The sequence below is a fragment of the Chrysemys picta genome, chromosome 10 (genome assembly GCF_011386835.1).
Source record: "Chrysemys picta bellii isolate R12L10 chromosome 10, ASM1138683v2, whole genome shotgun sequence".
Classification (NCBI taxonomy): domain Eukaryota; kingdom Metazoa; phylum Chordata; order Testudines; family Emydidae; genus Chrysemys; species Chrysemys picta.
The window spans coordinates 83,866,055-83,880,014 of NC_088800.1; the positions used below are offsets into that span (position 1 = coordinate 83,866,055).

A 13,960-nucleotide genomic window follows, 5' to 3' on the forward strand; every position below is an offset into this window, starting at 1 on the left:
ACCGCCGCCGGCCCGGGCTTCCCCTGCAACTGGAAGCCGGGCGCGCGCCGCGCATGCCCTTCCGGGTAACGTTCCATCCCGCCGCCTCGCCAGCCGCTGATTGGCTGCCTCGCCCTTCACGCGCCGCGGCCCTGTCTCGTGTCGCACCCGGCTGGAAACAATGTAGCCGCGGCGCCTTTCCGCCAGCCCCGGGCGCAGGGCAGCAGCGGCAGGTCGGTGGCGCTCGGTGCATTTCGGGGGTGGGTGCTGGAAGCAGGTTTTCGCTGCTGGGGACCCCCTCGGGCCGGCGCGAAAAGGGGGGGAGGGGGTTGCACGAATTCCCTCCCTTCTGTCCGTGCAGGGACCGTCACCCCTTTGCTTGTGCTGTTTTTGCAGCTGGCTTCAAAAAGAAGTTGCTCCGAAGTCCTGCTGAGCTCCGGCTCCGGGCGGCAGGAGGACGCGCTGACTAGGCTAAGGGCTGCCGCTGGCACGTTATCCTGAAATCGGCCTCATCATCAATTAATAACCACCCCTCGCTGGCGCGTCTGCCGTTGGGAGGGGCCAGCGACAAGAAGCGGTGGATGAAGGGGGTCGTTACCCGTGGACCACAACGGGATGTGGGTCCCAACAACAGCTGGGGCCTGCAGCCTTCTTTTCTCCTGCTGTACATCATTGGATGCTGACTGCTACCAAAGCAAGCCTGGGTTTTGACAGGCGCTCAAACTATCCAGGAGAAGATCCTGTATAGGGGACAGTCTTGTATTGTGCCCTGGAGGTGATGGATGGGTTAGCGGGTGGAACCTTTTCCATCGTCAGTCATTCAGCCTGAACAGCAGGTGATTTATTTTTTATCTAAAAGTCAATATGTGATGCACAGCATGTGTGGCGTTCCCATTGCACTGGTTTCTGGCGTTAAATGCACGCTGTCCAATTTAAAAATCATCGATTATAAATAAACCATTCCTTGCCTATATGACTGACAACACTGATTCCGGTGCCAGCAATTCCTTTCTGTAGTACAAAGACATAGCCTTAGGTTATGATTGAATGGATTTTAAAACCTTTCACTCTGGATGGGTTTTGTTTACATTTTGCATTGCTCACAACTTGATCAAGGAAGTGACTTTCACTTTTGTTTTCAGGGCTGCGGTTTTTCAGTTTCAGCCAATACAGGGATATAAATAGATCGGCACATATCTATTTCTGAATGACTTTTTCCCATGGATTATACATTTTTTAATGGCACCGTAAAATTTCTGTTGGGTTGTGTAGAAGCTTTGCTTTACACCATCTAAATTTTGGGCCTAGTCTGAGTTGGCAGCATCCTTTCAATCATGGCCAGTGGAAAAGCCTGTCTGAAGTTCATCTGCCCCTCAGAGTGTGTTCGTTGTCAATCCCACGTCAGAGGGGTGCACTCATTATTATAAATTATTTGTATTGTGGTAGCACCTAGGAGCCCCAGCCAAGGACGAGGACCCCATTGTGCTAGGCGCTGTACAACCGCATTGTGACTCCCAAATGTTGCATAGAGAGTAGAAGTGAGAGGGTTCACTGCCCTTTGTACACAGCAGGAAGTGGGGAATCCATTAACATCACCACATCACTGTACATCCCACAACAGACAGGTGCACTCACTATTATTAATTACCCGTGTTGCGACAGTGCCCCAATCAGGGTCCCATTGTGATTGTTGCTGTATTAACACAATAAAAGACAGTCCCTGCCCCAAGGAGCTTGCTGTCTTTCTATGAGAAGACACATCAGGTGGGTGTAACAAACAATCGAAGAGGGTGGATGAAGGGAGGTGTGGAGCTTCTGCACCACATCCCAGCAGTCCAGTGTATGTTTGATCAATTCTGATGCTTTGTTTTGTTTTGTTTTGAAGGATTTTATAACCGAAAGAGCACACTCCCGAGGTGGAACGCTTACTTCCCTTCAAAGGGCCATGGAGCCGGGCAGCATTGATAACTTGTCCATCCTGTACCAGAGCTCTGACTTTATTGTGGTCAACAAGCACTGGGATGTTCGCATCGACAGCAAGATGTGGTATGAGAAGCTGACCCTGCAGAGCCAGCTGAAGTACCGTTTCCCAGAGCTGGCTGACCCAGACACGTATTATGGCTTCAGGTAAGTGTGCACGGAAGGGCAACGTTCATCTCAGCCCGACAGAGATGTTATCCCAGTGCACGTCCCCTCCGAGACAGCTGTGATATTCCAGGAACATGCCGCTTGCAAGACTAGGACCTAGAGAGCCAGGGATGAAACGTTCACAGGCCAGGGCAGTTGACTTGGAAATGAGCTACCAGAGCAGATTCGTCTGAACCAAAACCTGGCCCACTTCAGGACACGCTCCAAGCTGCGACCGTGTCCCACTGTAACGGGAGCCAAGGAAGCAAGGAGCGTGGGGAAGAGGGAGAAGGTAAAGCTAGAATCGCTCCTGAAACCTGGGACCGGCAAAGAGCAGAATCCATCGCACACAGACAGTGCTTGGAGGAAATAAATTATCCCCTCGATGGTATTTAGGCGCCTAACTCCCACTGAAATCATTAGAAGTTACGCACCTTTGAGGATAAAGGCCTAAGTACTGAGATCCTGACTGCAAACTGCTCCAGGTTGGCTGACTGCTGGGCCATTCGGAATCCCCTTGACTTTAGCGGGGCTCCGTCTCAGTGGAAAGCCTCCATTCTCTGAGCAGTTTGCCCTAGATACACCTCTACCTCGATATAACGCTGTCCTCGTGAGCCAAAAAAATCTTACCGCGTTACAGGTGAAACCACGTTATATCGAACTTGCTTTGATCCGCTGGAGTGCGCAGCCTCTCCCCTCCCCCCCTGGAGCGCTGCTTTACTGCGTTATATCCGAATTCGTGTTATATCGGGTCGCGGTATATTGGGGTAGAGGTGTACTGCGATAATGGGCACTACAGAAAAACCGAACCGAGAATGAAAAGCACTTACAATTAATTTAGATAAATTAGATAAACAAGATGTCCCATTGAAATGATGCTCTACCAGCAATGGGGATTAACTGTAACTATTTCGGTAAAAGCAAATTCAAGTTGCCAGTGTCCCTTTAAGAATGGGTTTGTCTTGAGAGTATGCTGAGCACTTACATAAGGCTTTGCAACTTCAGAGCTGGGCAGATCTGGACTACAAGCTCTTGGTGTGGGCCTGGGCTTGGGCCAAGATCCAGCATGTACTTAGATGTACCTGAGCACCATAGGTTGGCCTTTTAGGGTGGGATTTTCAAAGCAGCCTATGGGAGTTAGGCACCCAAACTCAATGCCCCGCATTTAAACCATTACGCCAGTGGGTGAAAGAGCCAGCTGTGGCTTTTCAGAATCCTATGGAGGGCGTTTCTGACCCCCCTTGCACTATCTATCTCTCCTAGGTTTTGCCATCAGCTAGACTTTTCCACCAGTGGGGCCCTCTGCGTTGCTCTCAATAAAGCGGCTGCCGGTAGCGCGTACAAGTGTTTTAAGGAACGGATGGTGACCAAGGCCTACCTCGCTCTGGTAAGCGTAGCCCCCTCTGCATGGGCTCTGTCATGGGCCATGTCCTCTCGGCCACCATTCATTGCATCCTGCCCTTTTAATGGCGGCGTTACTCTCCGAGGCGTATAAACCAGTGGTGTGTCCTAAGCCATTTTTGGTGAAGGTTGGGATTCTGAAGGCACATCTGGCTCACAGCTGTTCAGCAGCAGCACCGGTGATAAGGCGCTAGAACTAAACCATAAGGCTCGGCTAACACCTGAGAGTAAGATCGGGGACTGACTTAATTTTTAAACATTCTAATCCCCCCCTTCCTATTCGCTCCAGGTTTCAGGGCCCACACTGCTGTCTCTGACCCTTCCTTCTAGGGGCTGTGGAATCTCCCCAGCCAGAGCAGCATTTCCGGACGAAGGGTCTCAGAAAGGAAAAACCGATGCAGGGGTTGAGCCTAGCTCCGTACTTGCCAATCAGAGTCTGACCAGGCTACGTGTTTCATGTCTTGAGTTAATGGAACTTTTTGTCTCTGCAGCTGTTTGCGCTGTACAGGTCAGCGCGTGTTTATTGGAGAACGGGGGTAGGTGTTACAATGGGGCTGTCCTTTCCTTCCATTTTGGCCCTGGATCCTCGGCCCACGGACTGTCCTCGCCCCTCTGTCTCTCTTAACATGGTGATTGCCGCCATGACGAGAACAGAGGAAAACCTCTCCCCGCCTTCACCCCTGCTATCCAGCTATGCATCTAACAACGTCAGGTTTACATCCCTGAGCGTGCTCGGAGCAATGCCTGTCGCACACAACGGGGGAGTGTTCTCAGAACCTGACCAGCATCAGCCCAAAAAGACAGGCACACAGTGCTGCTCGGGGCTGCCCACGCTCAACTTTTTTCTAGGCTGTGGGTCATGATGGTTTCCCTGGGACCTGTCTGCATTAATCTCCTGACCCCAGGGCCAATTGTGCCCAGGAGAGAGATAATCAGCTTTCGTTTTGGGAGAGTTTTTTTTTTAATCTGTCACTGATCATGTCACTAGGGCTCTTTCTTGGGTGTGCCAAGTCTCTACACCTGGAGGATCCCAGACCTTGCTGTTGAATGCCTAGTATTCTGCCCTTTGCAGAGCTATTTGCCTAGCTTGGTCAGATAAAATCCCTGCTGGCTTCTGGTTGAGGTGCAATTTCCAGCAGGCAGGCCATTATTTCTTGTTGTACAAAGTTCCCGTTGACCCTCCCAGTGTGAATTTTCCCAGCATGCACTGTGGCACCAGCTCTCTAGGCGGCAATGGACCGTGAGCTGTGCCCTTTTTCGGTATTGTGTGTTTCTACCTAAGTGGAGGCACATGCTGCTGGTCCTGAAGAGGGCTTTCCATGAGGAGATGTGGCGCTGGCTGGGTTGTGACGGTTTCCTGTTGAAACCAACCAATTCTTGATACTTGGGGCCAATGGCAGACAGTACGATCTGAGAGCAGGTGTTGTGCCAGCCAGACAGATGGGCAGGAGACTAGCCAGAGTTTATGCATATCTGAAGTGCGTGTTTGTTGCAGCAGTGCCGGGGCTTGCATTGGGAAGTGCCAGGTTATAAAGCTGCAGGTGGCTGTTCCATTTCCTCCCCAGAAGAAGGGTATGGAGTGATCTACAGGGGTTGATGGTCAGTCTAATATAACTTCCATGCCCCTTGGACATCCTCTCTGGAAGGCACAGATGTCTATTCCACAGCTTCCCATGGGCTTCTGCCACCAACAGGCTGAAGAAGATTAATAGACTCATAGGTTTGGAGGGTTTTTAAAGGCCAGAATGGCCATATACAATCACCTTGTCTGACCTCCTGCACAACTGCTGGCCAGAGAACCTCACCCAGTAATTTTGCATGGGACTCATATGTCCTGGTAATGAGATTAGAGCTAGCTCACGGAGGAGCCGTCTTAAAACATGCCCCACGTTGAGCATGTAAAATCCAGCATTGCCCAGGAGAGTAGGTGGTTAGCGGATTTGCAATAGGACCTAGATCCTTTCCTCCCTAGTCCAACAATTTCAGTCCAGCCCATCTTGGTAGTAACTGCCAAGTGATTACCGTCTGACAACTGTGGTCTCACCAGTGGGTCTCAATCGAGTAAACCACTCCGTCAGCAGTCCCCGTGGTGGTACTCTGACCAGGCAAGCGAAGGATCAAATGGACTGGAGTCTGATCACCAATAGAAGTGATCTGTGCCAGCCGTTAGTGAGATGATGTTATCTGCACTGGCAATGTGCATGCTGTACCGTTCCTGCATATGGAGAAGAGTGCCTTCCAGGTCTGTCAATCCGGTACCTTTCACCGGCACCAAATAAGGAAAATCCCTGTAGTATTGTGAGGGTCTGGAGTTGCAGGTAATTGGCTGAATACTGGGCGTGCCAAAAGAAAACAGATCCACAAAGCTTTAAAGGTAACCCGGTGTGAAGGTTTCATGCATTAGTCAAGGAGTTTGGTAGTTCCATTGTTCCTACCTAGCTTAATTCACCGAACAATAGGTAAAGCTCGATTGTACTGTTTGCTTCATATCTGAGGAGATTTAAGTACTTCCCTTCATATGCAGCTCTACAGTAAAACCTTTGGCATGATTAAATCAGCATTGAAAATCTGTTGGTATAAATATGCCAGTAATCTTGATATACGAGCTGGCATAACTCTGCAGAGATCAGAACAATTTGGTTCTGAAGCAATCTTGAGTGAAGGCAGCCGGGTTGGGGTGGGGGGAATACGCCAAGATTATTGAATTCCTTAAATACAAGGATTCCTTCGTCTTAGTAGCTGAGGATAACCGTGTGTGATTTCCTGTGCTCTTGTGTGTTGTTCTCTTTTGAACTTCGATTTTCATGAAATGTTTCTAATCTCTGCTTTTTAATAACAACGGCGAGCACAGTTGAAAAAAGATGGTAATTAGTGCTTACATCCTGACTCACCAAAGCATTTAAGCACGTGTCTAACTTTGAAGTCGATGTGATTTAACCATATGCTTAAAATATGAACAGAGACTAGGGAGACCGGAGTGAAAGCAATGCCATAGAGAGATCAGCTCCAGTGCTCCTGTGTAATGATAGTGTATACAATGTCCCTTTTTCATAGCTGAGCAAGAAAATCCTTTCCCTCTATTGGCTGTTGTTAGCCCCAGATGTTTCAGAGACAACCGTTGTGTGAATATGGTTTTGTGTTTATAGCTCTGAGCTGAGGGGAATCATCTGCCTAGCAATCTGGCCGAGTTATTAATTCAGAGCCAATTGCAGACAAACGGCTTATTATCAGTGACATTTGGATGGTGTCGCAGGAGAAAACGAACATGCGTTGAGTAAATGTCACTGGGCGTCGCTTCTGAGGGTACGTCTTCACTACCTGCCGTATCGGCAGGTAGCAATTGATTTATCCGGGATCGACATACTGTGATAAGATGCGATATATCGATCCCCGAACACGCTCACCATCGACTCCAGAACTCCACCAGAGCGAGCGGCGGTAGCGCAGTCGACGGGGGAGCTGCGGCCGTCGATCCCGTGCCGTGTGGACCCCAGGTAATTCGATCCAAAATGCTTTGACTTCAGCTACGCTATTCGCGTAGCTGAAGTTGCGTATCTTGGATCGATCCCCCCCCCCCCAGTGTAGACCAGCCCTGAGACTGAATCAATTTGTCCAGCAGAATTGAGGGATGTCAAACATTTCCTCACAGAGGCATCTTAGGAAGTGCTATTGGTGTTTCTGGAGATAATTATTGATACCCACTGTTAACGTTGCAGGTGTTAAAAGTCTCAATGATAACCCACCCAAGATTTTATATATTTATATATGTGAGGGCTGGTCTGCACTGGGGGGGGCGGATCGATCCAAGATACGCAACTTCAGCTACGCGAATAGCGTAGCTGAAGTCGAAGTATCTTGGATCGAATTACCTGGCATCCACACGGCGCGGGATCGACGGCCGTGGCTCCCCGTCGACTCCACTACCGCCGCTCGCTCTGGTGGAGTTCCGGAGTTGACGGTGAGTGCGTTCGGGGATCGATATATCGCGTCTTAACGAGATGCGATATATCGATCCCGGATAAATCGATTGCTACCCACCGATACGGCGGGTAGTGAAGAGGTACCCTGAGTGTGTCTATACGTGGCTATATTAGTACTGCTTTCAGAGTGGGTATTCTTTGTGCGAATCATGTGTCTGAACTGTATTTTCTGTGTCGTATTAACAGACGGAGGCTGCAGCCACTAACATTTAGAATCGGGTACTCAGGTTCTGATTCTGAAAGTGCCAGCACACGATAGATTCATTGGAGACCAATGGGCTCTACAGAGATGCAGTGATCTGCGTGCGCACTATCAGTTCCAGGATCGAAACCTTAGATCAGAAGCTCTTTGGGGCTGGGACTTTGCCTTCTTCTGTTTGAGCATGATTTTTGTGTCGAGTTTCTGTTTTCTTGGGGGAACAGTTGTGCCCAGAGTTGATGGCCCAGAAGAGGGTCCAAGTTTGTTAAATTGCAATTTATTACTGGGTTTTGTTTTTTTCAGTGACCTGGAATTGTTCTGATCTGAGTTTCAGGGGTTGGTTTGTCCCGTTAACTAACTAACTAACTAACTAACTAACTTCTGTGCTGCAGGTCAGGGGCCACGTGAGCGAAAGCAGAATGACGATCTGTTATGCCATAGGGAAGAACACAACAGAAGGCATGACCCACATGATGTGTACTGAAGGGACAGAAGGTAAGCCTGCTCATACATCAGACCTTTCCTTGCACCGTTATCGTGATTGTTTGTCTCACGAGACTGGCAGCTATGATGGATATGGCTGAAATCCTATTTCCCATCTTGTTTTAGGCTGTGAAAATCCAAAGCCTTGCCAGTCAGAGCTAAGCGTCCTTGAGCATGGTTCATACAGTGGTGACCCAGTAACTAAAGTGCTTCTACAGCCACTGACGGGTAAGTGCTGGAGGGCTGAGGCAACCCCAGCATGGCACTGTTTCTTATGTTAGGGGGAGCCAGGCTGTAGGGCCTTGAGTAGGGTGCAGAGCTTTTCTGCTGACTCACCCTGACAGTGGTGCTGGGTGGGTCTCATCAGCTAAAATATTGAGAGTCTTTCTGAGGCAAGAGATTTAGAGGGAAGGAGCAGGATGTCCTGCAGGGAGAAACCCCAGTCATCTGGCATTTGCAGTCCTGGGCCTTTTCTCCACTGTTGTGATTTTGGTTCTGCACTGTGGACCAGAAGCATTTAGGGGCTAGGATGAAATGAAAGTCAAACTCATTGTCAGTCATGACCTAAATTGGGTCTTGAGCCCGGGTCTCCAAAGGTCAAAAAGTATGATGCATTCTCTCCCGACAGCATGGGCGTCAAGAGCCAGGGATTGAGTGTCAGTGTTTGAACTCTGTGCCCTTTACGTTTTTATTCCCATGTTCCATTTAGGCCGGACGCACCAGCTCCGGGTTCACTGCAGTGCTGCTGGACACCCCATAGTGGGAGACTTCACGTACAGCTTTAAGAAGGACAGTAACCCGTACAGAATGATGCTCCATGCTTACTACCTGCGGATCCCTACCAGGAAAGAACTGATTGAGGTGAGTGCTCCTGACCCCTTTCTGACCTCTCTGGATAGCAACTGGGTCCCTCACCATGTTGTGCACCGACTGGATGAGATGATCCAGGAACTGAAGGACAAGACTATCCAGGCAGAGGAAGAGGAGAGGAACCAGGAAGCATTGCTTAGTAGTGGAGGAGAGGAGATGCCGAGCAAAACCAAGACCCTGGAGAGAGAGGAAGAACGAACCAAGTGTGAGCAGTGGTTGGCGGAGTGGGCCTTGGCATGAGATGCTGCTGTTGCTGTTTCAAACCCAATATTCCATTTGCTCACTGTGGGACATGACAGACAACCCTCCCCTCCGCCCCTTCCCAGCCCAGGACCCAACGCCGCCTCCGCGTCAGCACTTTTTTATGCCGAGCTATCTTAGAATGAATCCTCCAAGGGTTCATTTCCGGGTCTGAAATTTGACTTATTTTAGCATCAAGTAGGATTTTTTTTTTTCATGAGTTAAGCTCCACCCCACCACTGGATGCACTTTTCCTTGTTCTGCAACTCCGCTATGGGATTTGAATGTCATGCACCACATCAGAAATGAGGCAGAAGCCCCAGTGGACTGCACGTTTGTATTAGCGCTAAACTGCTGGGTGGGCGTCAGCAGAGCTGATCCATTTATGATGCTCCTGCAGAGAATGGTGGAGCGCCTTTCAAACCTGTAGTACTAACACATTGCCAAGATACAATCAAGTTAAAGGGAATCAATAATGGAGGAGAGAAGGTGGGGCCCCCAAGCCTTTCTGGGTGGAATCTTTGGGTCTGCTTTCACTTTCCCATTCCCGCCTACTGAGTGATCATGTCCACTCACTGAGTCCTATTAGCTATTGCTGTCTTCCAGTGCAGGGCATGAAGAAATATCATGCAGCATTTTGCATTGCTCTGACTGAAAGGATGAGAGTCATGCCAACCAGCCATGTGTTTTGCCAATAAATCCCAATGTGGGTAATCCCCAGTTAAACAGAGCTGCTGGGAGGGTCCTTTAATTGGAGTGTAGGACTCACTACCTTTCCCAAGTCTGCATTTAGACCATTTATATTTTTAAAAGGTTTTAAATTGATGACTACTAATGAATTTTAAACTTTCTAAGGAAATTTGACACGGGATACAGGGATACAGTTCTGCAGTGCTGTCGGTCTCAGATGTAAAAAGAACAGGAGTACTTGTGGCACCTTAGAGACTAACAAATTTATTAGAGCATAAGCTTTCGTGGACTACAGCCCACTTCTTCGGATGCATATATTTGTAACATCACACTTCTAGTACATTGGCACCAGTAGCAGATTAACAATATCCAACACCCCAAAACTTTTTCCTACAGGTGGTGAGATTTTATTACACCATTTACTTATATGCTCCTTTTCTAAGAGCCTGCTCTTGCCTGGAGATGCACATGGCACTCCTGCTATGACTAAAAATGGGCATTCCAGGCAATTCTCAGCAGGAGAACACAACTCTAAATAAATTCATGAGAATCACCTTGTTCTCCTAATGCCTGTGACAGGGCACTGCCTGGCTTTCACCAGTAGGTGGTGCCATAGGCAGCCTCAGGCATCACAGACCATTTGTTTAAATTGTCTTAGGACTTCAGCAGTGAGACTAGAGGAAAAACACACACAACTAAAGGAATGTTAAAGGGCTGGTGCACACAAACCATAGCAAGGAAGGCTGGGACTCAGTGTCCCTGTTTTAGGAGAGTCAGGAGTTGAAGGGAAGCCTTAAACGAGAATTTCCTTGCTTTGCAAATCTCCTTCAAACCTTCATTGTTGCTGTACTTGCCATTTTTGTGTTTTAATTTTCTCCTTCGGCTTTTAACGGTAGTTTTTAAAATAATGGAATAAAACTGTAATGGAATTCTGTGAGACAGTCATAGATTATTGGGACAATAAACCATGATAGCCCATTCAGATCTATTGTGACCTGTGTATCTTAGCTATTTAAATCACACCAGTCACCTTAGTATCTGAGCACTGAGCTGTCATATCAGTGCATGCCTTTAGGGTCCCTTAATCCCCAGCCTATTGTGCATCTGACAGTGCACACTGTTTCAGTGTTGTTATAGCCATGCCAATCCTAGGATATTAGAGAGGCAAAGGGGGTGAGGGAATATCTTTTATTGGACCAACTTCCAAAAGAGACAAGCTTTTGAGCTTCTACAGAGCTTTTCTCAAGGTCAGAGTAAAAGATATTACCTCAGCCACCTTGTCTGTTCCCCCAGATGACAAATATATCTACTGGGAGATGAAAAGAACTTCGCCGCTTTCCCCGGAACATGGAAACATAAACATTCTGCAGGGTCACTTAAATCATACTTGGGTTTTGCCCCTCAGAATGGGTCTCGTCACCTATTTCCATGGACGCCATTTGCTACGTCCTCAGTACAGTCTCAGCTGCCAATGTAATGCACGGAGGCTTGCTTGTTTCTGGCACTGTAGCTGGTATGTTCTCCTTCTGGAGCATGTGTGACTCACCCGTCGGGAGGAGGGTTTGTGTCTTATAGAATTACCTCTCATTGCACCAGTGGATGCATGTATGTGTCTGCAGCTTCCAGAAACTATGGAATTGCCATGAAATGGGTCTTTGAGATAACAGTTCATCATCAGAGCTTTTGATGCATGATTAGGAGAATCTTCCTGTTTGGCACTTTATTGCTTGATGTTTTGTGCATGTGTCGCAGGCAGTTAGGGCCAGATAATACCTGGTGGGTCATTATTTTTCATGGTTCTTCCCAACACTATTCCCACTCATATCCGAAGCAGTGATCAGCTGGTCAATGAATGTGAATTGACCCTGAGGGACATTCATTAGGAGCAAAGCGTTCAGCAAATTTTAGTAGCTACAGGAAGCAGAGACTCTAGCTTGGTTTGCTTTAGTATCTGAACCTCCCCATTGAGTATCCTAGTTCAGCTGCTGGTATTTTGCCAGGCAGACAGAGCCTCATCCAGTAGAGAACATATCTCTTGCTCCAGAGACTGCTGGAGATTGTGTTAGTCAAAAGACGTGACATGCATCAGTTGGCTGAAGCATGATCCTAGGAGTCACGATCTTGAGAAGCAATTCACGGACTAGCATTAGCATTGGCTCAGGGCAGTCCCGCTTATCAGCATTACTGGCTGGAGGTTACATACTGCTGCTATGCAGGCTAATGTTAGCTGCCCGTTTGGAGGTGGACAGAATATTTGTGGAAGTAGAGGATCAGGGATGAGAAGTTCTGTGGACAAAACCTCTAAGACTCTTATCAGTAATGTCTGCACCAAAGGTCCCAGTCTCACCTACCTTTGGTCACACATACACAGAGTGATGGGGGAAGTGTGGGGAGTGGAGCCTGTTGCGAAGTAGCCTGATGGGATTCCTTCAGCTCTAAGCCAATGATGAGCACCAGTATACCGAGTAAGTGACTTCCCTGATCAGTGTGGGAAGGTGAAATTCACTGTGGTGAAAAGATCACACACAAAGTCCTGGGCAACACTTTATGCTCTTAACACAAGGCCTGGTGCAGGGCACGTACGCTGGGGTGAATTTTATTATTATTATTATTATTATTACCCTGTAAGAGATTTAGAAAGTGTCTTCCAGCTGAGATATGCTCAGCATAGATCCTACCAGCTCAGCATCGGCGGGTGTGGCATGAGCCATTTGGCTCACGTTGGAGCGTGGCTGCCTGTTGGCCATGAAGATCTCAATTTGTCTTCGCTGTGATGACCCAGAACTCAGGCTCTCCCACACACATACACGCAAAGAGGAAATTAAGCCATTGTACAGGCAACCTCACTGGTTAGGTGAGCGCACCCTAGTGTTTGTTCACTGGTTGACGGACGAAACTTGTCCCAAATGTTTAAAGTCTTGAAAACATTCCATCCAGAACCCTGTGGACCAAATGTTGGTGCAAAGACCACAGCATCCCCTGTCTGCTCTGCATGCCCGAGAGGGTTTAGACTTTATGTATTGCACTTTTATCCAATGTTGCAGGAATCAGAGATGAATATTTTTTTCCTGAAATTTTATGAATTGTTGATGGAGAAATATATTTTGCAGTAATGCTTTCACACTGCTTCCACCCTGGAACCCTGTTGTACAGTGTTTGCTGTTCGTGTTTATCATGTGGTAGAGATTTGACGGTTACTTCCCTGGGGTAATTTGCTAGGAGCCTTAAGTTGATCTATTTATATATTTATAATGTGGTGTGGGTAGTTTTTGTGGGAGTATTTTGTGACATTTTGTAAACCTCAGGCGAATCCTTGTTTATTGTTAATGCATTTGTGGACATTCCTGTAATAAACCACTAAGTGTGCACCGTGTTTGTACCAATGGCCTGTTTAATTCACACGAACAGGGTGTTGCATGAAAAGGATGCTGCCATATTAAAAAAAAAATAGCCAGTGTCCTTAGCCCTTAAATTAAGGCAAAGCTTTCTGCACTGCTCCTCCCGGTATCCTGATGAGGAATTATCTCCATTCTACAAATGCTACTAGACAAGTTTCCTTTTCTTTGCTAAAGGAACAGACTCTATGGAACACCAAGAGGGTCCCGTGGGTAGGTTCAATTCCATGCTCCCCCACTGGTTGCCTGTGTGAACTTGGGACAAGTCATGTTGTCGCTCTGTGACTCAGTTCCCCACCTGAGTAATAGTAGCAGTACTACCCTTCCTTACAGGGGAGTTGTGAGGAGGCATTCATTAAAATTGGGAGGCCTCCAGTGATGAAGGTCAGATAAGGACCTTAGGGAGATAATCCATTCCCTCCATGGTGATCTTGGAGGGGAAAGTAAGAATGAAGCATAGTTTAAAGGGGTGCTTTGTTCATTGCAGCCCAGTTACTGTCTCCATAATCTTCCCTAAAAAAACAACAAGGAGTCCGGTGGCACCTTAAAGACTAACAGATTTATTTGGGCATAAGCTTTCGTGGGTTAAAAACGAA

At 47.9% G+C, this 13,960-nt stretch overlaps 1 protein-coding gene across 6 annotated transcripts; it reads left to right on the forward strand.

Moving 5' to 3' along the window:
* Nucleotides 1-90: 90 nt before the first annotated feature.
* On the forward strand, nucleotides 91-13,342 carry RPUSD1 (RNA pseudouridine synthase domain containing 1). Of its 6 annotated transcripts, XM_065560233.1 has the most exons (8): nucleotides 91-212; nucleotides 376-754; nucleotides 1,865-2,106; nucleotides 3,370-3,493; nucleotides 3,797-4,015; nucleotides 8,079-8,181; nucleotides 8,296-8,397; nucleotides 8,879-13,342. In XM_065560233.1, the coding sequence occupies exons 3-8, from the start codon at nucleotides 1,925-1,927 to the stop codon at nucleotides 9,277-9,279; spliced, it is 1,131 nt and encodes a 376-aa protein (XP_065416305.1). In that variant the 5' UTR covers nucleotides 91-212; nucleotides 376-754; nucleotides 1,865-1,924; the 3' UTR covers nucleotides 9,280-13,342. The 6 variants fall into 6 exon arrangements, with proteins under 6 accessions (XP_065416305.1, XP_008162989.2, XP_005289029.2 ...); XM_008164767.3 differs by lacking the exon at nucleotides 3,797-4,015 and having other exon boundaries at nucleotides 376-815; XM_005288972.3 differs by lacking the exon at nucleotides 3,797-4,015.
* Nucleotides 13,343-13,960: the final 618 nt, after the last annotated feature.